Below are 27,059 nucleotides of genomic sequence, written 5' to 3'. Positions count from 1 at the left end.
AAGCCCAGCATGCAGTTAAATGGGATTTTGCTCCTCTCTAGTTCAATAATGCTGCCTTGTTCATCTCATTGCAACTTGCTGAAGAAAAAGATGCAAGGTCACAGTTAAATAATGCTCATTTCCTGTTCTCAGCATATTTACACTACTGACTTTACACTGCAGACACACAGCATTAAAAGGATTCCCAGTAACCCGTTAGACACAAGCACAGCAAACAAGGGGAGTTCACAGGCTTCTATTTACTAGAAGGCCTTATTTTGAAATGCACTGTTTAAAAAAAAAAAAAAACAAAAAACCACCAAACAGAAAAAGCAAAAATGGCTCCTGCCCTTCTGTGCTTGCAATCTACGCAGACATTGTTTAAGAAACCCATGAATACTTAAAAGAATATCATCAGTTTGCTCACTGATGAACTAAATAGACAGCAAACCACAAGCACGATCTCTCTCAATGACTAAGCTGCTAGAGGCACAAACTAAACACCAGCAAGGGTCCCTTTTTGGGAAGAAGAAACGCTGCTATGTCTCAGCTGTTCAATGCAGAATCCTATACTCAGTTTTGGTGCCATATAGATATCTAAAGCAGCCATCACATAAAGCAGAGAAATGCGCAACAGCAAGTTTTAGACTACAATCACAGTTATCCCACACTGATTTTAAGATTATATGCTAACCTCTTCCTTTAGAAATAGAAGCAACTTAAAAATAAAGGAATAAAAATCTAAATCCTACACACAGCTAAGACAGAGTAAAGGCTTGAGGCATATACATGTGGATACAGATGCAGGTAATGTTTAAAAACCAGTTTGAGGTCATACACTAAATCAGTGGCAGAAAAGAGAACAGTGTCTATACTTCTACTTCTCTGCTGCAATCCATAGCAGCATCACTCCCTATGTTTACAGGTGAATGTCCAAACAATCATATTGTTAACATCTATTTATCTAAACTGGAAAGCCTTGGTTTCTAGTTCACCTACAAAGGAAAATAACATAAGCTTGAAGCATTAGCAGGAGCAATGCTCATCAAGAAACACCAAGACAACAAAGGTGCTTGTTATTTGTTGATTTCAACACTACAAAATCCCAAGTGTGGGCTCCTTCCTGAAGGCAGTGAGTATCGGGATTTATAGCATTATACAAGAGCCTAGAGAGTCAGACAATCTGTTGAATTTTCAGAAGTGTCTCTGTATTAAGAATCAGGAAAGTTTAGATAAAGTTAAGAGGACACCTATGGTCTGAAAAAAAGAAAAGAAAAAAAACCACACAAACCTCTCACTAGATGACTCCTCACCTTTAAAAATTATCAGAGGTGCGCAGTCACCGTCAGTACCTTGACGGACTGAACTTCAGTAACAACCGCCACTGAATTTGTAGCACTGATTTCTCAGAAGGCACTCAAGACCAGACTGGGTTTTTTTGAGGGTTGCTTTTTGCAGGGTTTTGAGGTTTTTCTGAAGTCTAGGTCTCAGACTTCAAATACTAAGCTTGTGTTCACTAAACCACTACAATACCCTCATCATACATAGTATGCCAAAGTTATATTAAGACCATATGTATATGTATTCTCGCAGGTACACTTTACAAAAGTGTTAAGTGTTACTTATTGCTTTAGCATCTCTGTAAACTGCTTGATACACTGAACTTAAATGCCAGAATATAGGCAGGGCTCCCTATACTATGCCTCATTACAGAGTACAGCTTTTCTTAAAAGATTTCTTCTATTTTAAGTAGTAAAATTTAAATGCCAGAAATGAGAGACATGGATCCTCAAAGTAGTTTTAGAGGAAATCTATATCCCATTTAAATGGCCAAGTTTGTTCTGCAACCTCTAAATGTAAAAATGTGTTTGGGGAAGAAACCTAAATAGCCACTGTCTCATTTGCTGCTGTTTCTATTTAATGGAATACCCAGAAACAGTTCTTGCTTTCAGTGCACCAGAGTATTTTGATAACTAGACTAATACACTCCCTACAGCTGTACAATGGCTTAATTAGTCAGGAAAAGGAGTGGCTGATTCTCATTTCCAGAAGATCCTTAAGATTAAAAAAAGAACACATAGCACCACATTTCAGTTTGTGCCTCTGACTGCTTAGCTTTTTCATGCCTGTTTCACAAAAGAGGAGAATTTTCTCTAAAAAAGTTTTTCTGTCCATGATTAGTAACTAAAAGAATAAAATATCTGTACCAATTTTAACTATATCTCCCCCAGGAAGCATGCAATGTAAGTATGTGTCTACTTTCTTTGGAGAAATTCTCTGCTTCAACAGCCAGATTTAAAGTCCTTTCTCTTCCCCTAATGACTCAACGCAGTCTTTTCACAACCACCATCTCAAGCAAAGAAGAATGAGCTGAGTGCACAGGGAATCATAATTTGAGGAAAAAAAAAATTAGTACATATGTCATAATAAGTAGCTATACAACATGCAGTGGCTGTAAGATTATCAAAAGCATCTCAGATCAAAAAGCTGTAAAGCTGTATAACAAAATCAGACCTCAGGCTCTTAAAACGAAAGTGCTTGTTTGATTATGACTGACAGGCTTACAATCAAGAGTTCATATCTCTTATAAAACAATGATTTGGCCACATGCAGTTTATATTATATTAAGCAGGGAAGGAAGTAAAGAGCTTTCAGCTTTGAAATCTAATTATTAATTTCTCGCTATTTGTTAGAATAAAATAAGGTTCTCATTCAAATCTGGAGAAAGAGGCCCTGACAAGGTAGCTTGCCATCTATGCCTTTAGCTTACAAGCCCATTTGGGTATATGAAATAATAGAAAATGCTTTCTCTCCAAATACAGTTTCCAGGGATTGCTTCCTGCCATTAGTTTTCTTTTAAGTAACCCTATTATTATCAAAAGCAAGATGTTTAAAAAGCACAAACAACATATAAGGTCATGGTCCCGTACTCATCTGTAGCAAAAGAGTAAGACCAGGTGAACTGTCTGTCCCCCACTGGCAATCTGTTGGTATTAGATGTTTGACTCCCCTTTGCACTTTTGAATCTCTCTCCCACCAACTTCTACCAGAAGATTGCACTAGATCCTTTGCTTTAAACAGTGGCTCAGTATTTTAAGGGCACATTTACCTCTGTAACAAAGAGAAGCAGGTAAGAAGAACATTTGCTTTTCAGACAATACCATTTCCTCAAACGAGTGCCGTGAGCTCCAGTTAGGAACATACCAAGGTCTAGCCCATAAATGGAAATGACTGTTGTCCTCGGATGCTCTCTGGAATCTCTGTTTCCATCTAAATATAACCAGAATCCTGGGAGGAAACCCTTCAAACACAGTCCTTGACCACCAAAACAAGCAGTCTCCTTACACGCAATAAGTGAACAGCAAACTCTCCGAATACGTTAGCGGATGCTAATCCAAATAGTAACAATAATGGCTACATTGGGAGATTTGACACTGCCCCACTCCAGCCTTGTTCCAAGCCAACCTACAATGACATAAGCGGTTCTGGGTATCACACAATTCCTGGAGCAGGCAGACATGCAGAATTCATCCTCATGCAACGCCAGCACCAATGCAGATCAAACATGCAATCTAATCCCAACACATTCACTGACTGTTGTTAGTAATTAAGGATGCTGTGTGCACCTAAACAAGGTTTGGTGCTACCCTGGGGACAGCGATGGATGCATGTCACTCAGCAGCTTCAGAAGTAACAGGACTTGGATCCCACTTCCAGAACCATCTGCCAGCCCACAGAACTATGCCAGAGCCACATCCCTCACAACCCTTCTGAAAAATTATGGCAATGCATAAACTAGATGGTGGGTAACGCAGTGTAGCCCAACATGTTTCCTGGGTGGTTAGGCTCCATAAAGAAGCTCCAACTCTGATACCACCTGCAAGCTAGAAAATAGGTTTCCTCTGTCCAAGTGTGGGAGGGAAAGTCATCCTTGCACAAGCAAAGACCCTGTGAAGGACTGAAACAGGCTTAATAGTCTAGAGGCTACATGCAGCAGAGAATAACAATCTCATCCTAGAGTTAAGAAGAGCTTTACTAACGTCACTAGAGCTCCACTAACAAATACTCGGGTTATCAGCCAACAGCATGTTTGTAGCAAGACCCTGCCCTCCACATGGAGGGGAGCATGCCTTCCTCTTACCAATTAAAACTCTTCCTGAAGAGAGGAGATCTTGAATGTCTTTCTGAAGGCTAAAAGTTCAAAACCTACTAATGATAATGATTCATGTGGTTTTAAAAAAAAAAAAAAAAACCACAACAAAAAAAACCCACAAAACAAAAAACCCAACAAAACCCAAAACCTAAAAACCCAAACAAAAAACCATGAGAATTAATGCTCAAACTTCAGAGCAATGCTGGGACTATTTTATTTTGATGTGAATTTCAAAGCTGTGTTACTATTAGTTAATGTTCACCCTGTGGTTAATCACACGTCGTGCAATGTACCACTAACAAAAAGAAATGAGTGCAGCATGTCTCTACAATGAGACTACCTCTATAAGTGCTACCTCTATAAGCCATATTAAGACCGATGTGGATGTAATAAACTTCTTGTTTGCAGAGAGCAGCTTCATTATCCTGTAAAAACAGGAATGTCCTATGGCTTACTAAAAAGAGCCATAGACCGTTTTGCCTCCTGATCTGACAAGCAAAATGCTCTTCCGATCTCCTGGATATTTATTAATCTGGTTCCAATGGTTCGCAATCAAGTTCTCACAGCTTAGCAAGTACACATCTGCTGACCACACATACTCACTCAGTCTGGAGGAAAGGCACAAGTAAAACACAGTTGCTTAAGTCTCATGGAATAGGTCTGAAGTAATGCATTTTAATGTCACATTTGCAATAGGCTCCAAGCTTGCAAGTAGGGAGGTACTACGGATCAGCTGATACTATATCTCAAGAAGTTACTGCACAAAACAACAACGTGGAACTCTGAAGCAGGGTTGAAAGAATCCAAATTCCAGATCCCGTGTGACAGAGACACCCTGGTGCTTCGCAGTAGTCTGTAAGCTCTTCTCTGAAGAGACTCTCTTGCAGTGTCCACAGGCTGCATGGTGAATAACTATGCAGGTGAAAAAAGTCGTTGCCCTTAGCTTTTCTTCATAATTCTTCCTAGAAGTACCCACGTCTCACCTGAGCAGCTGGTTCCAGCCTCTTGCCCAAATGGGCCAGATTAGCACAAACTGCGCATTTTCACCTTTTGCTCTAGCCAGGTGCATCCAGGCGGCAGGGGCAGGAGTGCACGGCACTCGAAGGAACAGCTCCACCTGTGGATCAGATGGAGCAGATCCCTCTAGCAGGGGAGCAATAACAAGCATCTGGCAGCAGTAACCTCTTCCATCAGCACAGCTGGATCCAGAGAAAGACATCAGCCCACAGCCCACCACACTCAGCCCCGATCCGGGGTGGGTGCCGCCCCCAACAAGGCTTTGCCACAGGGACCAGAATATCCTTATTGACAAGAAAGATGAAGATGCCTTTCCTCAGCGCATGTGCTTTGCACAGCTTCGTGGACACACAGACCAAAAAGTCAAAAGGTTACAAAAATACTTTTTAAAGACTTGTTTAAAGAAAACTGTAATAATTTGATGGCCAATAGTGATTTCTGAGGATCTCACTTGTGTTTTCTAAACTTGAAAGACTGGCAGTACTGTCAACATCAGTAGTTTCCTACAGTCTTCAAGTAAAAAGAAGACTAAGAACTGACATTTAACACAGTAAGAGTAAATTCTGAAGTGGAGATGAAGAACAACTGTATAGTATTTTTATATCTATCTTAATATCAAGAGCTACCGCAGTCTGACACATGGCCAGGTTGTGGAGAGATGCAGCATTTAATATTACCTTTAATGAAGATCTCCGCACATGAAAGTTCCCCAATCACTGACGTACAACAGTACTTTTGATCCTGTATGCAGACTAACGATTGCAGCTACGCTCTGAAAACACCACCTCCCTCCAGGAGCCCGCACGCTATTTGCGGCACACGCAGCAGGAACTTTATGAAACAGCACGTGAAGTTCATGTTTACCTCAGGAGATCTTCAGAGGCATAGTCTGTCCGTTGAAAGGACCACCTGAATCATTAAGCTTCCCCTCTCTTCTTTCAGTAATTTTTAGAAAAGATGCTAATACCCATATACGCATTAGGACGGCACAAAGTGTAAGCAATAGTATGAGAACCATTAACCGACCAGACCCAGAACCCGCACCGTAATTAGGATTTGGGGCTTTAAACACCTTTTTTCCCCCAGGGCGGCGGTTAACATTCCCCCCCCCCCCCCCGGGCACATGAACGCGCTCACACCGGAGTTGCGGCGGCTTCCCCGCAGCACGCAAATCAACGACGCTGCCGTGCCAGGGCCCGCCTCGCCACCCCCGCGGCACCGCGGGGCGCACCGAGCACCCGCAGTCGGCACGGAGCCGGGAAACCCCCCCCCCCCGCCTCGTACATCCCCGCTGGCAACCGGCCTCCCCCCGCCGCTACGGGGACGCGGCGCTGCAGGGGGGCGCGCGCGGCGACCGTTGGAGGGTGGGGGGGAACAACCGTTGGGAATGGCGCGCGCAGCCGGCGGGGCGGGGGGGGGAGGCGCTGAGGGGGTGTCATGCCCGCAGCCTCACCTGGAGACGCAGTTCTCCAGCACGGAGCTCTTGCCGGCGCTCTGCCCGCCCACCACCGCAATCTGCGGCAGGTCGAGCAGGCAGCTCTGGCCCAGCGCCGCGAAGGCGTCCTGCAGCCGGTTGACGAGCGGGATGAGCCCCTCCATCCCGCCGCGCGCCGTCCCCTCCGCGCCTCCTCTCTTCTGCCCGCCGCCGCCGCTGACAGGTAACGGCCGGCGCACTGCGCATGCGTCCCACCCCCGAGCCTGGGGGCGGGGTCTCTGCGGAAAGGCCACGCCCCCGCCCGGTGCGGCCACGCCCCCGCCCGGTGCGGGTCCCGGTGCGGGCGAGCAGAGTAGAGCCCCGGGAGCCCGTGGCGGTGGGGTCCCCTCTGCTCGTTCTGCGGTGGCAGCGGCCCCTCTGCGGTCCGGCACCGGCACAGGCCAGCAGCTTGCAGGGAGCATCCGCAGGGTCCTCCCGGCAGCCTGGAGCCCCCGCTCGAGCGGCTGGGTGGGCTCATCTCCACACATGTACAAGCCAGCCTCAGTGCTGGGACCCTTGGGTGTGAGGACCACGGTTCGCCCTGGTCAGCACACCAACCCATGAGACTGCCATGCTGCACCCCTCTCCCCCAAGAGCCCTGACCCCAGCCGGCCACCCCATCCTGCTGGCGGAAAGGGCTGCAGCATCCCCCGTGAGCTGCCGGCACAGGGCCGTGCCCGGCCGTGCCATCCTCCAGCACCCAGTGGAGGTTTGCGTGTGCTCTTCCTCTACGACTTTTGCACCAAACTGGGAACAGGGCCAAACTGGGAGCACACAGAGGAGCTGGGTCCCGCTTGCCGGCATGGGACCTGGCAGACAGCTGGCTTCAGCACTTCCCAATCTGCCGAGCAGGGTATTTTGGAGCAGTCCCAGTGGCTGAATTCCTCCCAGCTCCCGCCCGCGATGGGAACAGGAGCAGCAGGAACCACAATCCATCCCCGCAGCACATGAGGAGCCCTGGCAAACGGCACCGATGCTCAGCCACGGCCGGGATCGCTGCCAGGGTCAGACACACGTTCACCGGAACCGTGCCAGGGCAGGCCTGAGAAGCCGGGTCCGGCAGGGCTGGTAGCAGGTGGGTGGTTCAGGAACAGGCTGGGAAACAATAACAAGGTGCAAGCCATGTCATTACAGCCGGTTCAATTAAAAATGCATACTGAGGCTGAGCTAAAAGTACAGGCGAACAACAGAGGTGAGATTTATCTGTGATTACTGGCAGCAGTCACAACACAAAAATATCCAAAACCAGAGGCTTTGGAGTCCTGCAGCGATAAAAGTTATCCTCTGTATTAAACCAGACACCAGCCTCGCTCAGCATGAAAAGCAAAACAAAAGGGAACTGCGAACATCCTGCAGGCTGACAGATAATAACAATCTGGAGGATTATCAAAACTTCTTGGCCAGAGCTCTCAATAATTCTAAAAAATTACTCTCTACAACAGACTGACTTCTAACCCTCAAAACAAATGAACAGTTTGCTTTAGCTCTGACTAAAAAGTTTTTAATCGGCATAATGTGGAGATGGCTTCTCTAGCAGCGGCTTTGCTGCTGCAGTTAGATCACCTCCCCAGCATCACAGCCTCTGGGAAAAGCCTTGCGATCATTTCTATCTAGATGGGGCCTGGGGGTTATTGACATAATTATGCCAATTAGCAGCATGATTATTTTTTTCCCCACTCCTAAGCAAACGGGCTATGCCAGGAGGCACTAGAGTAGCTGCCTGGCCTTCCTCCAGTTCATGGGTTTCTACAGAGGCTGGAAGTCGGGAAGAACAGTATTGTGTTCTGGCCAAATCCACCCCGTCTGAGCATCAGAGCACTTTGTGCTGCCCCAGTGAAATAATTAAGACCAGTAGAAGAGCAGCCTTGGTGACAGGATCGCATCTCCACAAGAGACGAACGAAGATTAAAAAAGGCAAGATGCCTCGGGAGCCACGCTATGCACACCTTCAATTGATAACCTAGGGAACTGTCCTTTCCATTAGGTCTTTAAATTACATCTTTGTTTGCTTCCACAATTAAAAAAAAAATAAAATAAGAAAACATCTATGATTAGGAAAAGTTTGAGTTATTCCCCCAAGTCTGGGAAGTTTCCAAACCAAACTTTTTTGTCTGTTGAAGCTGAGTTAAAGCCGCTAAGTGACCACATTCAGCCTGCGTCTCCATCACTTACAAAAATCCACTCTCCCCCCCCGCCCCGAAAAAAGCCACAAGCAACCAAGTACAGCTTTCCCACCTCCTGGAAAAAGCACAAACACTTTCGTTATGCATGCCCGTGTTACCACGAGGGTACTCATTTTTCCAACAACTCCAAGAGAGCAGTGAAGAAGAGAGGAAGGGCACCCGAGCATATCTTCAGGTCTCTGCCTTTTCTGACTGACTTCTCCAGGCAGCTTGTTCCAAACGCCCATGCAGGGCCCAGCCTGCCTTTCTGAATTTTTCGAGATTCAGGCTGGCTAAATTAAAGGAAACAGGGGTAGTACTAGCAGAGACCATTGCAAAGCTTCTTGTAATGAACAACCCTGAAAAAAAAAGACCCAAACCAGCATCAGAGGGCCGTGCAAGAAACTGCTTTCCTGCGGAGCACCAGGTGCGATCCCCAGGAGCACAGAGCTGCGTTGCTCACTGGTTAGCCAGCTAAACACGCTCTATTTTTACCCTGCGCTCAGTTGTGCCCCACGATATTTATCGTTTCCTTTTGCCACGTGACAAGCTCAGCCAGGAGAGAAGACCTTCGCCGACCACCTCTCCCCGGCACAGCGGGAAGGGTGCCCTGCTCCCCAGGGTGGCATGCCGGCCCCACGGGCACCGCTGTCTCTGCCAGCGCAGTCTGCTCGCTTCCAGGTGTCAGCAGCTCCAGCACAGCCTGCCTGGGGCCCCCAGCCCTGCCGAAGCCTCCAGTGCATTTCAGATCAAGCCTATAGACAGCAAGTTTGTCCTGCCCTGACTTCCAGAAAAAAATACAGCAAAAAGAGTCTGGCTTCAGAGTGCAGCTGTAGCATTTGAGCCCACAAACTTACCCATAGACACTTCTTCCTAACCAGGCAGCATGACATTAAAACTGAGGACATTTGGATCAGGTCCCTAGGCTGTTTTATAAACACACACCAGTGCAATTCCCTTCATGAAAAATGGGTTATATGTAAACTACCAGAGAGGAGATTTGCAGATGCCTGCAGTGAAGAGCCAGGCACACTCCCCTGCAAGGAGAGCGGGCAGGACCCTGGGGGAGCAGAGCATAGATGAGGCTGCGTCCTCCCCCCAGGAAGCATTTAGAAGAGGCAGGCTCCTTCACGCACGATCTTCTCTCCGGGGACCTTCCTCACCTCCTTCTTGCTTTGGATACAAACCCAAAGCCTCGCAGAGCTTTTCAGGCAGCTGATCGGAAAAAAGCAGGAGGTGGTGTGGGCGAGGAGCCCCGTGCACGGGGGAGCTCCCAGGTTCTCAGCAGCACCTGGCTCCGCAGTGCTGGCATGAAGGTGCCGGTCAGCATTATGCCTGCGTATCTGCCAGGAGGAGAGCTCAGACCTTGAAGCTGCAAAAGATAGAATTAAAGCCAGTGAAAGAAAGCCAGAGCGGCTGCAGAGCTGTGATTAGAAGTAGCGGCTGCAGCATTTTCCCCTGTAAAGAGGAGGCGCTTTCTGCCTCTCCCCTGCAGCCTGTGGCACTGCTGACTCATGGATCGCAGGACAGTGACACCCCAATCCCTGTCCCATCCGGCATGGTGGCCTCTCTCCTGTCCTGTGACCTCCAGCTGCATCCTTTAGTCGGGCGCATCCAGTTGCAGGGTAGAAAAAGGCCACTGTGCTGCATTGCAGCCCGCAGAGGTGTCTCCCTGCAGCCCTGAGCACCCCAGGAAAGAGCCGTACTCCCTCACTGCAGCCTGGCAGCATGCCTGCTTCCTTGGTCACAAAGCCAGGCAAGCCAAGTGTTTCCCCAAAGGAAGATTTGATGGACAAAACACTTCCAAGGCACTTCCACCCTCCAGGATGTGGCTGTTGCAGCCCTTGCTGTGCTATGACCCTGCCATGCCTGCGCGGCGGCAGCAGCATCCCTAGCCAGCAGGACCAGGCTCACCCCAGCAGAGCTCTTCCCAGCTGGAAGGAATCAGCCTCAGCACTCAGTCCCTGCAGCTTTTATTACTGCAAAATCTCTCCCAGCTGCTGGATGTACTTTCAGCTGGTGACAGTACATCCCCCGCCCACCTCCACCCTCTTCCCGAGAGCTCAGCCACTTCCAGTCCTTCTGCAGAGCAGGGGTCTGGGCTGTGACACCTGAGGAGGTTATACCATACGGGGTATACGTGTGGCACCCCAACGCTGCCTGCCTCATAGTGTCACCATCCTGCCAGCTGCCTGGCCACAGAGTCACCCTGGGCCAAAGAGCCTCCATGGCTGGGCACAACCAGCTGCATCCCTCCACCCAAGATCATGAAACCCAGGGCTGACCCATCAACTCCCAGTGCCTCGCTCACTGGAGCAGCAACGGGACACGGATGCAATGCTCCAAGAGGGATTCGGGCCGGACCAGACCAGCTACAGCTTCACGCCTGAGCCATGCGATGAGTTACACAGCCATCTCTTTTTGTGCTGGGAAATCCAGAAAGGAAAAAAGTCAACATCTCAAAGCCAGCAGAGGTTGCTAAGTGACAGCAGTGCTTGTTTCTATCCCACCACTTACGGCGTGCCTACGCTGCAAAGGAAGGAAGTGAGGAGTAAGGGATGTAAACATGAGTATATTGCCAAAACACTCAACAGAAACACAGTTGCCAAACATATACGTTAGCTGCATATTTTGGCTGCCAGGAGAGAAATATTTACTATACATCAATTATTCCAGCCTCAGAGCATTTTACCTGCAGAAGAGGATTTCAGGTATTTGCAGCACTCGTGAATTTGCCAATTTTCCAGCTGAAATGTATTTCCAGACCAAACTTGTAGGGCTGTCAGTAGCTGCAAGGACAGCTGCAATGAACTGAGATTTCATCCTTACGTTGTTTCTAATAGATGGCTTTTGTTTTTCCACCAGGATGTGGCGTTATGCAGCGATTAGGAAGCACAACAGAAAGGCAGGACTGGACAAGGCAGGGATGAACGCAGCCTTTGTATGAGCTCCTGGAGAAGAAAGCAGATGGTTTCGGTAAAATAAAGGGCACACACATAAACCTATGTCATTGGAATGATGTTGAGAATTGAAAACTAAGTTAAAAATAGACTAAATGCAGCACTGCTGATCCAGTTGAGGAATTTGCCATCACTAAGCTGGATGGATAATAGTTATCTTTCAAAAAAGCGCTCATCACAGAGGAGCTTTAGAAACTAACTGCACGGGGGCAGGCAGACTTCCACCCAGCTCGAGCTCCAGCCTTGTCTCTCCCATTGACCAGCGACCACGTGCTGCCCCGAACACACTACAGCGCAGAGGAGCGACCGGCTGGTGAGCAACATAGGGAGGGCATGTGCCCACGCTGCTGTTCTTTATCTGAGGCAGGGAGCAGGCCAGCCCTGCTCTCCAGCGCCTGGGAACCATCAAAAGCACTTATTTTAAAAAGGCATCTGCTCCCTCTGCGTAGAAGCAGGCCAGCCCAGGGAGAAAGTAGGGCACCGATTTGTCCCTCTGTGAAGGGGAATAAGGCAGGGAGCATCAGAGAAGGGATCTGAACAGAGCGGTTTCCAAAGCGGAACCTGCTGGCAAATTAAAGTTAAAATATAGCCACAGTTGCTGATCGGAGGGACGTGCTTGCTGTCAGCACGGCTGCCATAGTGCCTCCTGGGCACAAACAGCCACGTCTCCTGCCTCAGCGCAGTGGCTGCGGTCCCCAGTTCAGGGGGTGAGATCCCTTGGGGTGCCCTTCCCATGGCTCCCACGGGGCTGGGGAACTGCAAGCCCTTGGGCTCATGCACCCTCTTGCTCAACTTTCCAAATGAAGGAGGATTTCCCGCAGGTGGAGGAGAGCCGGGTCCTGCTGAGGAAGGAGAGGCTGATGAGCAGCAGCCCACCGACCCCCTCGTGGGACAGGGTGCACGAGCTGCAAAGCTGGCGAGATGACTCTGGCAGCGATGCTGAGATGTTGCTGCTGTTGCCTGCGTGCCAACAGCTAGGTCAGATCCCTCCCAGAGCTGCTTCTGGTGTGTTGTTACCACCCTGGGCTGCGGAAAGGTGGCTGGGGAGGGTTTGCTTTGGGAAGCAGCTGCCAGAAAGATTTCCTCACTCATGGTGCCTGAGCAGGTTGTCACCTTGATGTCTGCAAGCCAGTCACTTCGGTACCATGTCTCAGACTCATTTTGGTACCAGCTGTTGCAGGGGAGAAAGACAAGCCCCCCCCAAATGACTTCTGATGAACGTGGGAGCACCAGCGGGTCAGCTGCTCTGTAACCAGCCAGGACACATGGGTCAGCTCTTCAGCAAAACCTCGCAGGGAGGGACCAGGCTTTGAAACCCTCGGGAAAGACAAAATGAGCCGCCTGGGCAGGAATTAGGTGCCATGGGAACACCCCAATGGGTATTTTCCTGCTGCCTTTTCACCCTGCAAGAAGGCTGACCTGCACCAGCTGGCTGAGAGGGCTGGTGTGCCCAGGGGCCTGAGCACAGGGCTGGGTCCCTGCTGGCCCAGGGGGGAGGAGAAGGGTTGGGAGCCCAGGGGCTTACAGGTCCCAGTTCACAGTGGCGATGGCTGGAGAGATGCACAAGAGGGGCAGGGACGTGGTGGGGTCCAGTTTGAGGAAGGCAAGTGGGGAGGGGGCAGTGGGGTACAAGGGGCAGCTGCCTGCCCCCAGGACATGCCCTTGAGGAGTGGAAGAGACCGTACCTTTTCCAGGGGTGCTGGGCGCTCCAGAAATAAGCGTGGCAAAGCACTGTGGGCCTCCGAGCAGGCCTGAGCACTTTATTTTCACAGCTCTCAGCCCACCCACACACATCCACAACCAGGCTTGGGGCAGGGCTGGGGCTCTGCATAGGCACCAGTGACCAGGGATGCTGGAGATGGGGGGAAGAGGCAGCATCGGAGGGAAGGACCCGTGCTGGAGGGGAAAGGGACGGTCAGAGGTATGTTTTTCCCACAACGGGAAAGCAATGGGGACAGACCCAAATCCACACTCCTGCCAGTCCGGCAGCACCTTCCTCCCCTCACCAGCCCAATGCTGCCCCTTGGGCTGCAGAGCCCTCCACGGTCCTGGACCCCTTCCCAGGGAGCCCCTCTCCATGCCAGTCCCATCCTTCAGGCAGACCCAGGCCAGCATCAGCCCCCCAAGGGCGGCAGTCCCAGCCATGCGGACCCCTCCGCTGCACGGCCACAGCACCCACACAAGGACCTCTCTCTTGTTCAAGTGGCATCAGAGCCCCTCTCAGAGGATCTTGACAGCCTGCAGCATGTCTGCCAGCACATATGAGCTGTCCCAGGGGCGCCCAGGCTGCCGCAGGGTCCCCTCCAGTGCCCGGGCACGTGCCCCCAGCTCTGTGGGGTCCCGCTGGCCCTCGGGGCTCGGCTGACAGAACAGGATCTCGTTGACCTCCCCTTCAATGCGGCGCACGTAGAGCAGCGGAAAGACCTCCCTGAGAGTGGCCAGGACAGACTCCTTCAGCCGGGTGTCGCGGCACACCAAGTTGAGCACGAAGACTCCTGCAGCAGGGTGAGAGGGATGGGAGTTGAGAGCAGCTCACACACACCGCCCTGCTCCCCACCTCCCTGGGGGAACGCAGCTGCATCGGTGCCGCTCTGGTGCGAACATCTCCCCCGTGGCAGCACAAGGAGTACTGGCATCCCCTCGGTGCCCTTGGCCCAGCTCCACATCCCTGCCACCAGGCGGGTCGTGGGTGGCCACACGATCTGTTCCCAGGTACCACCTACACCCTCTGCCTTCCCGCAACCTTTCTTGGCCCCCCCGGGGATGTCTCAGCCTGCCTGACCCAGCAGTGCTGCAGGCCACCCGCTCCACCCTGCTCCCTGCTGTCACAACGCCCACTAGAACACTCGGATCTGGGACCCGCCAGGAGCGGCGGATGCCACACAGCAATCCTGGACACAGCCGCTATTCTCCAGGATGAGAAACGGTGGCACAGCCCCGTTACTCAAACCCCACACAGGACCGGCCAGCCCGGCCCCAGGGACACCACCAGATCCCCCCTCCTACCTTCTGGCTTGAGGATGGTTTTAACGTTCTGCAGAAAGGGCTTTTCCACGAATGCTGGGGGCGGGCAGCTCATCCCCACCGTGAGGTCTTTGCTGTCCACATCGAACATGACGGCGTCGTACTGGGCTGGGACTGCAGGAGGGAGCGCAGAGACTTGTTATCCCATGGGACAGACATGTGACACACACAATGGGGAGGCAATGAATGGGGTGGCCAGGACACCCCATCTGCCGTGTTATGGCCGCTTCTCTCTCCTGGGGTTTCTCTTTCCAAATGAAACCCACAGCAGCAGCCCTTGGTGCTGGGGGGAGGCAGCGAATCTAAGCTCCCCCGCACACATCAGCAAGGACAGGCCTGCAAGCTGCAGAGACCCAGCAAGGCTGGAGCTCGTGACACATGGCAGGAGATGGGCAGGGACGGGAAGCAGAGGGTGAAAGCAGCCCAGGGCTCTGGTCCCTAGCATGTCACCCACTGGGCTCGATGGGGCACGTGGGATGCTCTGCGAGACGGTACCTTCAGCTGCCAGCTTGGCCACATAGTCCAGGCCATCGGAGACATGCACCCGCATCCGGTCGCCCTGGGAGAAGCCAAACCAACGCGTGGCCACCTCCAGCATGGAGGGGTCGATCTCCACCACAGCCACGCGGGCCTGTGAGAAGTAGTCGTGGATGAAGAGGGGCAGGCTGCCCCCGCCGAGCCCCACCACCAGCACCGCCAGTGGGGTTCCTGCCAATGGAGAGTGCCTGGGTGAGCCGCTGGGACGGCCGCACCCACACCACCCATCCCAGCCCCCTGCCCAAACCGCTTTGGAAAAGGCACGTGAGTGCCCCAGCCAGGAAAGCCCTTCCCCAAGGAGCGGGAGCATGGGGACACCCACACGCCTGCCCCACGCCTGCCTTGGGCACAGCCTCCCACCGCCGGCCTCGTCACCTGGGAGGGGGTCGGGGCCCCCCAGCAGGCAGAGCCCTGCAACCATGGCCTTGTGGTGCTCGCAGCACAGGTAGCTCTTGTCGATGGCTGCGGGTGGCTCAGTGGGGCTGGGTTTCTTCTTGTCCTTCCTCCGTTTCTTCTGGCCTGAATGACAGGAGGCATTGGCTGGTAAGGCATGGCAGCAGACAAGGATGCTTTCTGGGGACTAGCCACCCCCAGCCCCTGTCCCACCCACAGGGCAGGCAGCAGAGCGCAAAAACACTTCCAGAGCCGCCCCAGGACAACGCAGGCAGGTCTCAGCAGGACTTTTATCTTCCTCCCGTATCAATCTCACTCTCTGCCACCCCAAAAAGTCACCCTTGGCCCCTGCCCCTTCCCGGCTGCCCCACTGTCCTGGTTTCAGCTGGGATAGAGTTAATTTTCTTCCAGTAGCTGGTACAGTGCTGCGTTTTGGATTTAGTGTGAGAATAATGTTGATAACACACTGATGTTTTAGTCGTTGCTGAGCAGTGCTTACACAGAGTCAAGGCCTTTTCAGCTTCTCATGCAGCCCTGCCGGCAAGGAGGCTGGGGGTGCACAAGAAGCTGGGAGGGGACACAGCCGGGACAGCTGACCCCCACTGACCAAAGGGATGTTCCATACCACGTGACATCATGTTCAGCATATAAAGCTGGGGGACGTTCGGAGTGATGGCGTTTTGTCTTCCCAAGTGTCCTGGTTTCAGCTAGGAGAGAGTTAATTTTCTTCCTAGTAGCTGGTATAGTGCAGTGTTTTGGATTTAGTAGGAAAATAATGTTGATAACACACTGGTGTTTTTAGTTGTTGCTAAGTAGTGTTTATACTAAGTCAAGGATTTTTCAGCTTCTCAGGCCCAGCCAGCAAGAAGGCTGGAGGGGCACAAGAAGTTGGGAGGGGACACCGCCGGGACAGCTGACCCAAACTGGCCAAAGGGATATTCCATACCATATGACATCATGCCCAGTATATAAACTGGGGGAGCTGGCTGGGAGGGGCGGATCGCAGCTCGGGAACTAACTGGGCATCGGTCAATGAGTGGTGAGCAATTGCATTGTGCATCACTTGCTTTGTATAGTTTAATTCTTTTAGTATTACTATTGTCATATTATTATTATCATTATCATTGTTTTTCATTCCTTTCTGTCCTATTAAACTGTCTTTATCTCAACTCACGAGGCTTTTTTTTTCCCTGATTCTCTCCCCCACCCCAGGGGTGGGGGGGGAGTGAGCGAGTGGCTGCGTGGTGCTTAGCTGCTGGCTGGGGTTAAACCATGACACCGAGTAACCATTACACACGATGGAGCCCTGCTTTCCTGGAGACGGCTGAACGCCTGCCTGCCCATGGGAAGTGGTGAATGAATTCCTTGTTTTGCTTTGCTTGTGTGCGTGGCTTTTGCTTTATCTATTAAACTGTCTTTATCTCAACCCATGAGTTTTCTCAGTTTTACTTTTCCAATTCTCTCCCCCATCCCGATGCGGGGGGAGTGAGCGAGCGGCTGTGTGGTGCTTAGTTGCCAGCTGGGGTTAAACCATGACACCCACCTGCCCCACATACCTGGGAGAGGCCCGGGGGCCAGGAGCCGAGCCTCTGACTGCACCACATTCCTGTTGCGGAGGAAGATGAGGCGTCGGAAGTAGCAGGTGCCGTCCCCCTTCACGTCCTCCACGACGTACTCCCCGCTCAGGGGGCTGGTGTCACGGTGCCGCACTGTCCGCACCCCGATGTCCCCTCCCACAGACAGGAAGGGCACCTGCAGGGAGGGCAGGGACTGGTGCGAGGAAGGAAAGGCTACAGGAACAGACCCTGGCATTCCCACTGTCCTGACCACGGCTAAAGAGCTGGGACGAAGCGGACACATCGTGGGTGCAGTGGGATGTGCTGTAGGCAGCCACAGGGCAGCTGGGGACCAGCGATGGGACACCAGCTTCCCCCCCGTACAGATATGTTGGGGAACAGGGAGCAAACACCCCAAGACTTCTTGCAAGAGCTCAGGTTTGGGGACTTGGGGCAGGAAGGAGACAGAAGGGACAGGAGAAGTTAAAGCCAGGATTAAGAAGGGGCTGGATGCTCTCAGGTTTTCTTGGGATGCTTGGTTTTGGAGGGCAAGGACTTCACAATGAATCCTGCCATGCAGGCACCTCAAATCCTGCCTCCAAGCAAAGGCAGCCAGCTGGAGGGAAAAACCAAAGGAGCTACACCCGAGGCCAGCCTCCTCCCTGCCAAGGCAGCCAGCTCACACATTGCAGCTTGGTCTCCCTCAGAGAAGAGGGACTCGCTGCTGGCAGAGAGCCAGCCTGGGCCCGGTTTCGGGGAAGCCGAGCGAGAGGGCTGGGCGGCGGGGCTCACCTGCTGCCGGGCAGGGAGGCCCGGCGGGGCCAGCTCCATCACCTTCCCCGACAGCTCCGCCTGGATGCCGGCCATGCCCTCGTAGTGCTGCTCCCTGTGCAGGGCCACAGTGACCAGGCGCCCAAAGCCCGCGCTGGTGGCCAGCTGCCTCCGCCCTTCCTCCGTCCCAAAGAGCCACTCGGTTTCTCTGCCCTGCGGGACTGCAGAAGGGGCTGCCATCAGCCTGGGCCCCTCCCGGTCCCCGAGCGACCACCCTGGCCTCCAAGAGAGGAGCCGCAGGGAATGGCAAGACATCACGAGGAGGTACCACTGCACGCCTAGAGCCACGCTCTGCAACCATCGAGAGAGCCAGGACCTTCCCTGTTTTGGGCAGGCTCATGCAGGAGGCTGAAAAAGCCATGTCTCGTAAGAAGGGGGCATCCTACAGCCTCACGACCGGTCTCCAGGCTGTGCTTAAGCCCCAGCTTTGCAGGTGTGCAGGGAGGGAACAGCGCTGCTGGCAGAGCCCAATGCATCTCCACAAGGTGCAAACGTAAAAGCGAAGCGCAGCCCCGAGCAGCCTGGCCCTGGCAAGCCAGGACGCCCGCACAGACCAGCGACGCCTTTCCGGCTGTGTCCGCTGCACTCTGGCTTTATGCAGCGACGTGCTACTGGATGCTGGATGTCACCAGCATCAAAGCAGGAATCACCACCTCAGGGAGGGCAGGCAGCATCCCTCTGCTGCCAGACAAGCATCCGCTCAGCCAGCAAGCTCTGTGCCCGATCTCTGCTTGCACCACCAGGCAAACACATGTCCCAGCACAAAGCCAGGACTAAAACATCAAGCAAACACCGCACAGGCAGGTTATTTCCCTCTCCAGCCCTGATTTCAGCAGGGCCAGGACCTCTGGCCATTTTGCAGCTCCTGGCCAGAGCACCATCTCATTGCAGCCAGGAGAGGCTCTACTCACTGATGAAGATGGCGAAGCGATTGTCCCGGGAAGGTTTCACCGAGGGGCTGTCAACCACATGCAGCGTGTAGCGAGGCCTCCCGCTCTCTTTGTCGCACAGATCCAGGGAAACCTGCTCCCCGCAAGGGGTTTTGCTCAGCTGGCTGCAGAGCAGGGCGTAATGCTGCCTGTCCTTCACCGCCGCCACCAGCCGCTCCGCGTTCTCCACCCGCGTCGGCTTGTCCTGCTCCTCGGGGCAGATCTCAAGGATCTGCGGTGCCGAGCCAGGGATCTTCCTGAACTTTGTCATGACGTAGACAAAGACTGGTAGGACAAACTGCTGCTTGTCCCCACTGCCGGCCACCTGATGGACACGCACGACCCAACCTTCCTGGGAGAAGTATTCCACCGCTTTCTTCAGCACATGGGCTTGAGCCAACGAGACGCAGAGGTAGCGCCCTCCTACCTGCAGGACTCGGCTGATCTCGGCAAACATCTTGTCCACCTTGGCTAGAGTGGCCTCCTCTTCGTCCGTGAGGATGGCATCCAGCGTGCCTTTGTCCAGGACCACCTGGAAGTGGGCATCAGGGAAGTCCATCTGAAGCATGTCCATCAGCAGGTAGCTCATCTTCGGCCTCTTGCTCCCACTCCGCTCTTGCATCTGACGGATCACTGCGTCGCTGATGTCGACGTTCACGATGTCCTCGCACATCCCCACGTCGTACATCTGCTCGCTCAGCTCCGAGTTCCCGCAGCCCACCACCAGAACCTGGGGAGTGGCACAAGTGCAGTGTGATGGTGAGAACGCCCTGGAAACGCGTGCCAAAGCGTTTTACGAGCAAATATCAGCCATGGCCACGAGCCTTCTGTGAAAACCACACCCGCAGCACCTGCAAAACCGCTCTCTGGGGCCCCAAGATAACATTTCCATATAGAAAAATCACATGGGCACAGAAGCGATGCATCTGCTGCATCTCTCTTGGGGATGATCTGGGTGTTTTAACTCCCAGAGCTCCCCATACCAGGGCAACTCGTGGGTCTCTCCTGTTTTCTTGCTACGGCACACTGCGGGCTTCGCATCGCCTCTGTCAGTGCACGACGGCGGTTTAAGCCGGGACACGGCGGCACAGAGCTCGCCACCCAGGAGGAGCCCGGCACGGGGGAGGCTCGGTCCGGGCACACGGCGCTGGGTACCAGACGGGGCTCACCTTGTCGCGGGGCCGGATGTACTTGTGCAGGACCGGGCAGAGCTCCGGGAAGGCCCCGTACCACTCGAAGGGTCGCTGCCCGCGCTGCCGGAAGAACCGATCCCAGTACCGGGCTGAGCCGAACTCCCCGGGGCTGCGGGGCAGCAGGTCCATGGCCGGGCCGGCTCAGCCCCGGTGCCCCGCTGCCGGCGCACGTGTCCCCTCGCCCGCCGCCCTGCGCTGACTGCATCCGGGTGCGCAGCGCGCCCATTGGACGCGGCGGCCAGCCAGCCCATTGGCTGCCTCTCTCCCGGCCGCTTCCCATTAGCTAGCCGCTCGGCGCAGGGCAGCGGCCGCCGCAGGTGAGCGCGCAGCGGGCCCGGCTCCGGCCCCGGCTCCCTGCGGGCCCGGGAGGGGGGCAAGGCCGGTCCCCTGGGGCGCTGCCACCGCGGCTACAAGCAGCCCCGGGACTCGGTGCTCTGCGCTATCGACGTCTCTGCTGTTTTCCCAGGCAGAAAGGGCGGCAGGGAATGCCCAGGCAGAGCCCTCCCAGACACAGCAGCCCCTGCAAGCCTTCCCCCCCCCGTGAGGCACAGGCGCGCAGCTTAAATAATCCAGACCTGCTGGGCTGCGCAGCACTTCTGAAGCAACAAAAGCAGGGAGGAAACAAGGTACCAGTGGCTTCAAAAGGAGCAGCTTTAATGGCAGCCTGCAGCAGAGCACAGCTCTCCCGGGGCGGCAGGCGACACGGACAGCACAGGGCGCCTGCAGCCTGGGGAGGCTAGCTGGGACCGGAGCGGGGCTCTGTCGAGTTGCTCTGAAGAAAAAAGGCGGAGAGCTCGCTCAGCGCTCTGTAACGGTGTGAGATCGAGTTCTTCACTGCCTTGGGCAGTTCAGCGTACCTGGAAGGAAGAGAAACCGCAAGTCTCAGCAGCGGAGATGCTACAGCACGTGTCCCCCTGGTCACCGAGAGCTCCCCCTCTGCTCGCCGTCTCCCTGCTCGACGGCAGCGGGGGCGTCTGTAGCGACACGCTGGCAAAGCCAACAACCCCCATCCTGACCCGGAGGTTCCCCGTAACCCACCACCTTCAGATCCAGGAGGGTTCTCCCTGCCACCCTTCCTCATAAGCAGGTTCCTCTTGACACGAAACCTCGACCCTGGCTTTCCCGACGTAAAGAGCTGTAGGTAAAACGCCACTTACGTTTGGCTGTAGCCGTCTGGCTGAAAGCAGGGATCCCAGCCAAAATCTCGAGGGCCTCGGGGCTCCACTATCAGCCCCTGCCACGAGAAAGCAAAAAAGCCCTGTAAGCCGTGGTTTCGCAGCACTTCCCGCACAGTCGCATTTCAAAGACAGACTGAAGAGCCACACGTGGCCGTGGCTCATGCTGTGGCCACCACAGGCTCGCTGCGTGGTGCTGTCCTCCTTCCCACCACCTCCCCGGGGTGTGACCAAAATTAGCAGCCCCAACCTCAGTGCTCTGTCACGCTGCCCTATATTGACAGCCCCTTTTACCCACCTTGCCAATTAACAGAGCTAACAACTGCACTCAAATACAACCCTGCCAGAGGGAGACAGACAAGGGGGCTGAAGAGACCGAGGTAAGGCGCAGAGTTCGGTACGCACAGCTGGGCGAAAGGGCTGCAGCATTCAGCACCCACCGCCCACCAGCTGCGCTCTCCCTCAGCCTGTTCCCAACACGGAGAAGCTCCAAGGGCGTTCAGTGACCCAGGGGCCACTAAAATTGTCCTCAACAGAGCCAGTGCTGTTAGGAAATTCACCTTAGAGCCCTCCTCCCTCAGCACGTTCCCCTGCCCAGGTGCAACACCTACGTGAGTCTGGCCTTTGAACAGCTTCACTGGCTCCTCTGGGTTTCCAGTACTGAATGCAAAAGTACAGAGAGCGTAGGCAGATTTGTCTTCAAACCCAGCCAGCAGCTTGTACAGGCCTGAGCGACACAGAAAGGATCCCGGCGTTACTGCCCTTCCCTCGGAGCGCAACACACCCACCTAGAGACGGATCGAGGGAGCATTCCACATTCACAGCCACAAGGGAGAGGAAGAACTACAGGAGGTGACAAAGCTCAGGCACGAGGTTGCTCTTGGCCCAGTCCCTTGTATGACTGAAGCCAGGGCCTCAGATCTAACACAGCGTGAGCTGCAGGGCCCCGCTATTCATTTGGGAACGGAAGCAAACGAGCGCGCGGCACCAGAGAGAACGAAAGCCCGCTCTGAATTAGCATGATTAACGCTCACGCTCGCGATGCCAGTGGGGGATTTGCAGTCACGCTCTTAACCACGGGATCAAAGGCAGTCACTGCACACCAGGAGAGGTGAGCGTTAGTGGAGAGGGGCTTGCACAGAAGCCAAAGGGAGCAGCAGGTCTTCCAGGTCACACAAGCCCTGCCACCCGCCTGCAGAGGCAGGAGTCTGGGAATCCAGGGATGATGCTTAAGCTACCGGGGGAAACAACATCCCGCAAAGAAGGGCACAGAACAGGCTCAAGGAAAGCACGCAAAGGGACAGAGCTGGACAGACAGGAAAGGAACCAGCTATGGAACGGGCAGCATGGTAGGCAAGCACGTTCAGCAGAACCCAGCACAGGCAGGGATCCATTTCATTTGGAAAGGACTGAGTTATGTGCAGAGCAGTAACATGGGAGGCAGTACCTTCCGGTTTGAGTTTTTCCAGGAACCATTTTCTGAAGGGGAAGAAGAGAGGAAAGATTAATTTTTGGTATTATTACTCAGAAATACAGGCATCCTTGAGGCATTGTTGCCTACATTTTCATAGCCCTTTGAATCCCTCTTAAACATGCTGTCAAATCACCTAATTCTGGACTATTTTCCAATAATGACAGACTCAGCTCTTAAACCGAATGGGACACAGTAAAACAGCAGCGCAGTTTTTCATTTACTGCAGTACTGGGGTCTATGTAAATAACCCAGTTCTCACTCGTGAGCACTGACGTGCCGAAATACATTTCTCAACTCAACTTGTTCACATCTTACACCCAGTCCTAGTGCCAACTTCATCATATAAAGCTTTTATGTCTCTGCTTAGCTCAGCAGAGATAGTTTGGAAGAATTAATCACACTAAAGGTTAATTCCAGGAGCTAAGGCAGTATTTTATTAGAGGAGTTACACTGTAATGTAATAATCTTGTTATCAGCTGGATTAAAGCAGTCCCTATGAGAACCTATAGGACACACATCCAAGAGTCCTGCTGAAATGCACGGTGCCTTAACTACACAGAGCCCGCTGTGGGGCCAGCTTCCCAAGCTGGCTGCAAGAGCAGGCACCATAGATGGGGAGCCAGAGCCAATAATTCAGGTCTGTCTCTCTCGTCCTGCACCGTGACTTACAGCAGGGCTCAAGGAGTTAAGTCCAGCCCCTAGGGTGCAGGATGAAGGCGAGGACACAGACCAGTAATCACCTGCCTGACCCTATTGCTCCTGGTGCATGGAGAAACCCCTGTGAAGCACACCCTGCCAGCCTGCACTCCTAACTCTGGAACACGAAAGGTGAAGCAAGTTCCCTCCTACTTACATGTAGGGTCCTGGAAGCCCCCCAGGGCATTGAAGCACAAGCAGGTATCCTCTACTATAACAGGTCCCTGAACCTACAGTGAAAGCCCAAGAGACGGAAACATTAGTCCTAGAGGAAGGCACTGCCTCCAAACCCATTTTCTTGCTCTATCCTATTCTCATGTTTCCACGATAACAGGAATGTCACAAAAATTCACCAGCCATTAGAGCTCTTTACCTCAAAGGCAATCCACACCAGACAGACACAATCAAACCCATGCTCTCCCCGGGCAGGCCAGAGTGGCTGAAGAACAGTAGGGAAGATCTCACATGGAGAAAAATGAGCAGAGCTGAACACCCCCTGCCCTCCTGGGGGACAGGAATGGGAAAGCCCATGTCCTAGAGGCACACCTGCATTTTCCTTGAGTCCCAACCCTCACTTGGTTCTTTTAAGACACCCATCCCAGAGGCAGCTCTGGAAGGTGATCCATCAGAAGCTCCAGCTGACAGAAAACTCAGTGTCCCGCAGCTGCTGAGGCTGGACTGAAGGAGCTGTCATGTCCTTCTGCTGCTCGAGGGACACAGGAGGCCACACGAGCAGCAGCGGGACTACCAAGACACTATGTTACCAGTGAGAATTCACCATCACCCAGCACAGGCCAGAAACAGCGGGGTGATGGGAGTGCAGCGAGGCCAGGCCAGGCCCGGACGTGTTCCTGACTTTCCGCAGGGCCGGTCCGGATGCCCCAACGCCCCCGGCTGCCTCCCGCCCCGCTGGGGTCCCCCGGAGCTCCCGCACCCACACCGCCGCTCTGACAGGCAGGAAAGGGGAAGGAGAAAGCGAGCGACCTGCCGGGCGGCTTCGCGGCATTTCTGCACGGAGATGTCGTCTGGTTCCCCCTGGTACTCCGGCACTGGGGACACAAAGGCCGGCGCTGAGGAGACGGCCGGGCCGGGCCGCCGCGTCCCCCCAGCCCCCGCCGCCAACTTACGGTCAATTTTCTTCGCCACCAGCGTGTAGGGAGAGGAGTCCCCGAGGATCTGAGTGACCTGCGGAGGGAGAAGGGAGAGACACCCGCCCGTCAGGCCCCGGCCCCGGCCCCGGCCCCGGCAGGCCAGGCCGCAGCCGCCGCCGCGCGTTGCTAGGCAACCTCCCCCCACACACACACACCTCCTCCAGCTTCTTGGCGTTGCCCGTTACGAACACCACGCTCCGCCGGGCCGGCGCCGCCATCCTGACCCCGCGCGGCGCCCGCGCGCTGAGCCACCAATCACCGCCAGCGGCGGCCGCGCTCCCAGCAACGCCCAGCCAATGGGGAAGGCTTCCGCCGATGCCTGAGAGAGGGGAACTTCCGGTGCTCCACTCGCCCGTGCGCATGCGCGGAGCTGTCCTGGTCAGTCTCGCGAGAGCTGCGCGGGGGCGGAGGGAAGGCGCGGGTCGCCATGGCGGCCCGGGAGGCTGCGGAGGCCGGGCCCACCCCTCGGGGCCCTGTCCTTCGCCTCAGGCCCCGCGGCCGCTGGTCCCCGCCGGCTGAGGCCCGGCCTACAGCGGACACCGACACTTCCAGCGAGGCGGGGGCGGCCGCCTCCCTGTTTACTTCCCCAGCGTTTGGCAGCCACGGCCGGAGGATCCCTCTGCCTGTTTTCCCTGAAGTAGAATCACATGTAGTTGGGGGAATTGGGCAGTGGATTGTGCTCCAGGCTCTGCTGCTATTCACTCCCCGACCTCTGGCACGTCTTCGCGCTTTCTGACACCAGATTTCCTGTGTGGGAGCGATCAAGTTCCATCTTTCTGAAGGCAGATGTGGGACCAGCTGGCGGCTGTAGCAAAAACTCCTGGACTCGGGAGTCAAGAGATGGTCCCTGATGCCAGTATGGAGCCCTAGAGGAATGGGTCAGTGAAGCCCAGTGCTCCCCAGCCAAACGGTGGTGGGGAGTAGCGCCCTGCAAAACAGCAGGGTCCTGGGAGCTCTCCCAGCACCGTACCCAGGCCACCTCCTCACACCCAGCTCCCTCAGAAGCTCCTGTTTTGCAAGGGGACTCCCCAGGGAGGACTTCTTCCCCCCTGCCAGCTCACAGAGCTGGGAGTGGGGGGGCCTCTCCCCACCTGCATCAGAGCTGCAGACTTCCATCCCTGCAGCCCCCATGCCCTCGGGCATGGGGACCCTGGGGTCTCACTGCATGGGTCGCCTGGGAGGAGGAACCAGCCCTGCAGGAGGAACGCACAACTCCAGCCAAAACATGCCGTTCCCTGTAAAAAAGCGATCATGTGGAAAACAGCAGCTAATGAAGAGGTCTGTCTTCTGCACAAAGAGGGAATGGATAAAACAGACCCTACGCTTGGGTGAAGGAGTTGTTTGTGCTGTAAAATCTCCTTCATAACATCGAAGTAAAAACCAACTCCAAAGCATGCAGACACTACTGGAAACAACAAGCCTTTCCACTCACTACAGTTCTCCCTGCCACCAGTCTAGGGTGGGACAGCACAGGCTGCAATATAAAGACCATGGTATCTCAAAGGAATACAAGGACTGCTGTGTAACGAACCTGAGACCAGACATTGTAATGGTCTTTTCAGCCTTGAAAAAAAAAAAAAAATCTATAAAACCTGCTCAATAAATTCTATTGCTGTGAAGTTACTGACCAGGACTGTTGATTTGCTGTTGCCTCTCACAGCCAGAGCTGGTCCCTTGGGAAGGTCTGCACTCAGGATGCCCCCAGCATTCAGTGGCTCAAACCTAAAACTGATCAACACCTAATCCTGGCAACTCAGGGAGGTGCACTGAAGGCTTTGGCCATGGCAGCTTTCCCTGCCCTGCATCTCAAGTACAACCGTTTGCACCCCAACCTCCTGGGAGATGCTGTGAAAGCACTCTGGCAAAGCTGTCGAGGAAAGCAAGCTTTCCCAGGGCAAGCGCCTGCTGCCCGCGCTCGGCTGCCTGGGGTGGGCCTAGTCCAGTCCCTTTGGTACCGAAGGATGAGTCTGAGGCAGGCGCAAGACAAAAACGGTCCAGGGTCAGGGGCGCTAACCTTGCCACCTCGTTTGCCATGGATCTGGGTCAGCTGGAAAAGCGTTTGTGCCTGTCCAAAGCAGCGCGCTGCTGGCACAGTGGTAACAACAGCGCTTCTCGGGGTGGTACACCAGTGCCTGCACTGAGGGAGGGGAGTTCAACACTATCTGGAAACTGTCCCTAAGGACACGCTGCTGACGGAGATCTGCCGAACCCAGCAAGGACAGGGCTACAGAGGGCGTAGCAGCAGCTCCCAAATTCGGCAGCTATAAGCAGTTCTTTAATACAGTTGGGTTGCCGTGAAGCCTTCATCCTACCAGCATCCATTTTCCGAGGCCCTCAGCCCAGCTTTAAAGCCAG

The 27,059-nt window shown here is 54.1% G+C and overlaps 3 protein-coding genes across 8 annotated transcripts in view; all 3 read right to left on the bottom strand.

Moving 5' to 3' along the window:
* The window catches only part of DNM3 (dynamin 3), a 182,920-nt gene extending 176,172 nt beyond the window's left edge, over positions 1 to 6,748 (bottom strand). For all 5 annotated transcript variants that reach the window (XM_050900709.1, XM_050900711.1, XM_050900708.1 and 2 more), the window contains exon 1: positions 6,603 to 6,748. In XM_050900709.1, coding sequence (XP_050756666.1) covers positions 6,603 to 6,748 — 146 coding nt within the window. The remainder of the gene's footprint in view (positions 1 to 6,602) is intronic.
* A 6,738-nt stretch (positions 6,749 to 13,486) lies between these two features.
* On the bottom strand, positions 13,487 to 20,337 carry METTL13 (methyltransferase 13, eEF1A lysine and N-terminal methyltransferase). 2 transcript variants are annotated; one of them, XM_050900843.1, is made up of 8 exons: positions 20,185 to 20,337; positions 18,998 to 19,745; positions 18,048 to 18,247; positions 17,256 to 17,451; positions 15,682 to 15,825; positions 15,241 to 15,477; positions 14,752 to 14,877; positions 13,487 to 14,240 (listed from the first exon to the last, which is right to left on the bottom strand). In XM_050900843.1, the coding sequence occupies exons 1-8, from the start codon at positions 20,335 to 20,337 to the stop codon at positions 13,966 to 13,968; spliced, it is 2,079 nt and encodes a 692-aa protein (XP_050756800.1). In that variant the 3' UTR covers positions 13,487 to 13,965. The 2 variants fall into 2 exon arrangements, with proteins under 2 accessions (XP_050756800.1, XP_050756799.1); XM_050900842.1 differs by having other exon boundaries at positions 14,752 to 14,883; positions 15,265 to 15,477.
* Positions 20,338 to 20,828: 491 nt separating this feature from the next.
* ITPA (inosine triphosphatase) lies at positions 20,829 to 24,922 on the bottom strand. Its single transcript, XM_050901139.1, is given in 9 exon segments — positions 20,829 to 21,065; positions 21,366 to 21,442; positions 21,995 to 22,110; positions 22,831 to 22,862; positions 23,711 to 23,735; positions 23,738 to 23,783; positions 24,538 to 24,602; positions 24,681 to 24,738; positions 24,860 to 24,922. Coding segments are annotated over 9 exon segments (603 nt in total). The 3' UTR covers positions 20,829 to 20,944.
* Positions 24,923 to 27,059: the final 2,137 nt, after the last annotated feature.

The sequence above is a fragment of the Gymnogyps californianus genome, chromosome 8 (genome assembly GCF_018139145.2).
Source record: "Gymnogyps californianus isolate 813 chromosome 8, ASM1813914v2, whole genome shotgun sequence".
Classification (NCBI taxonomy): Eukaryota; Metazoa; Chordata; class Aves; order Accipitriformes; family Cathartidae; genus Gymnogyps; species Gymnogyps californianus.
The sequence above is the reverse complement of the archived record's forward strand: the minus strand, read 5'-3'. Positions and strand labels throughout refer to the sequence as shown.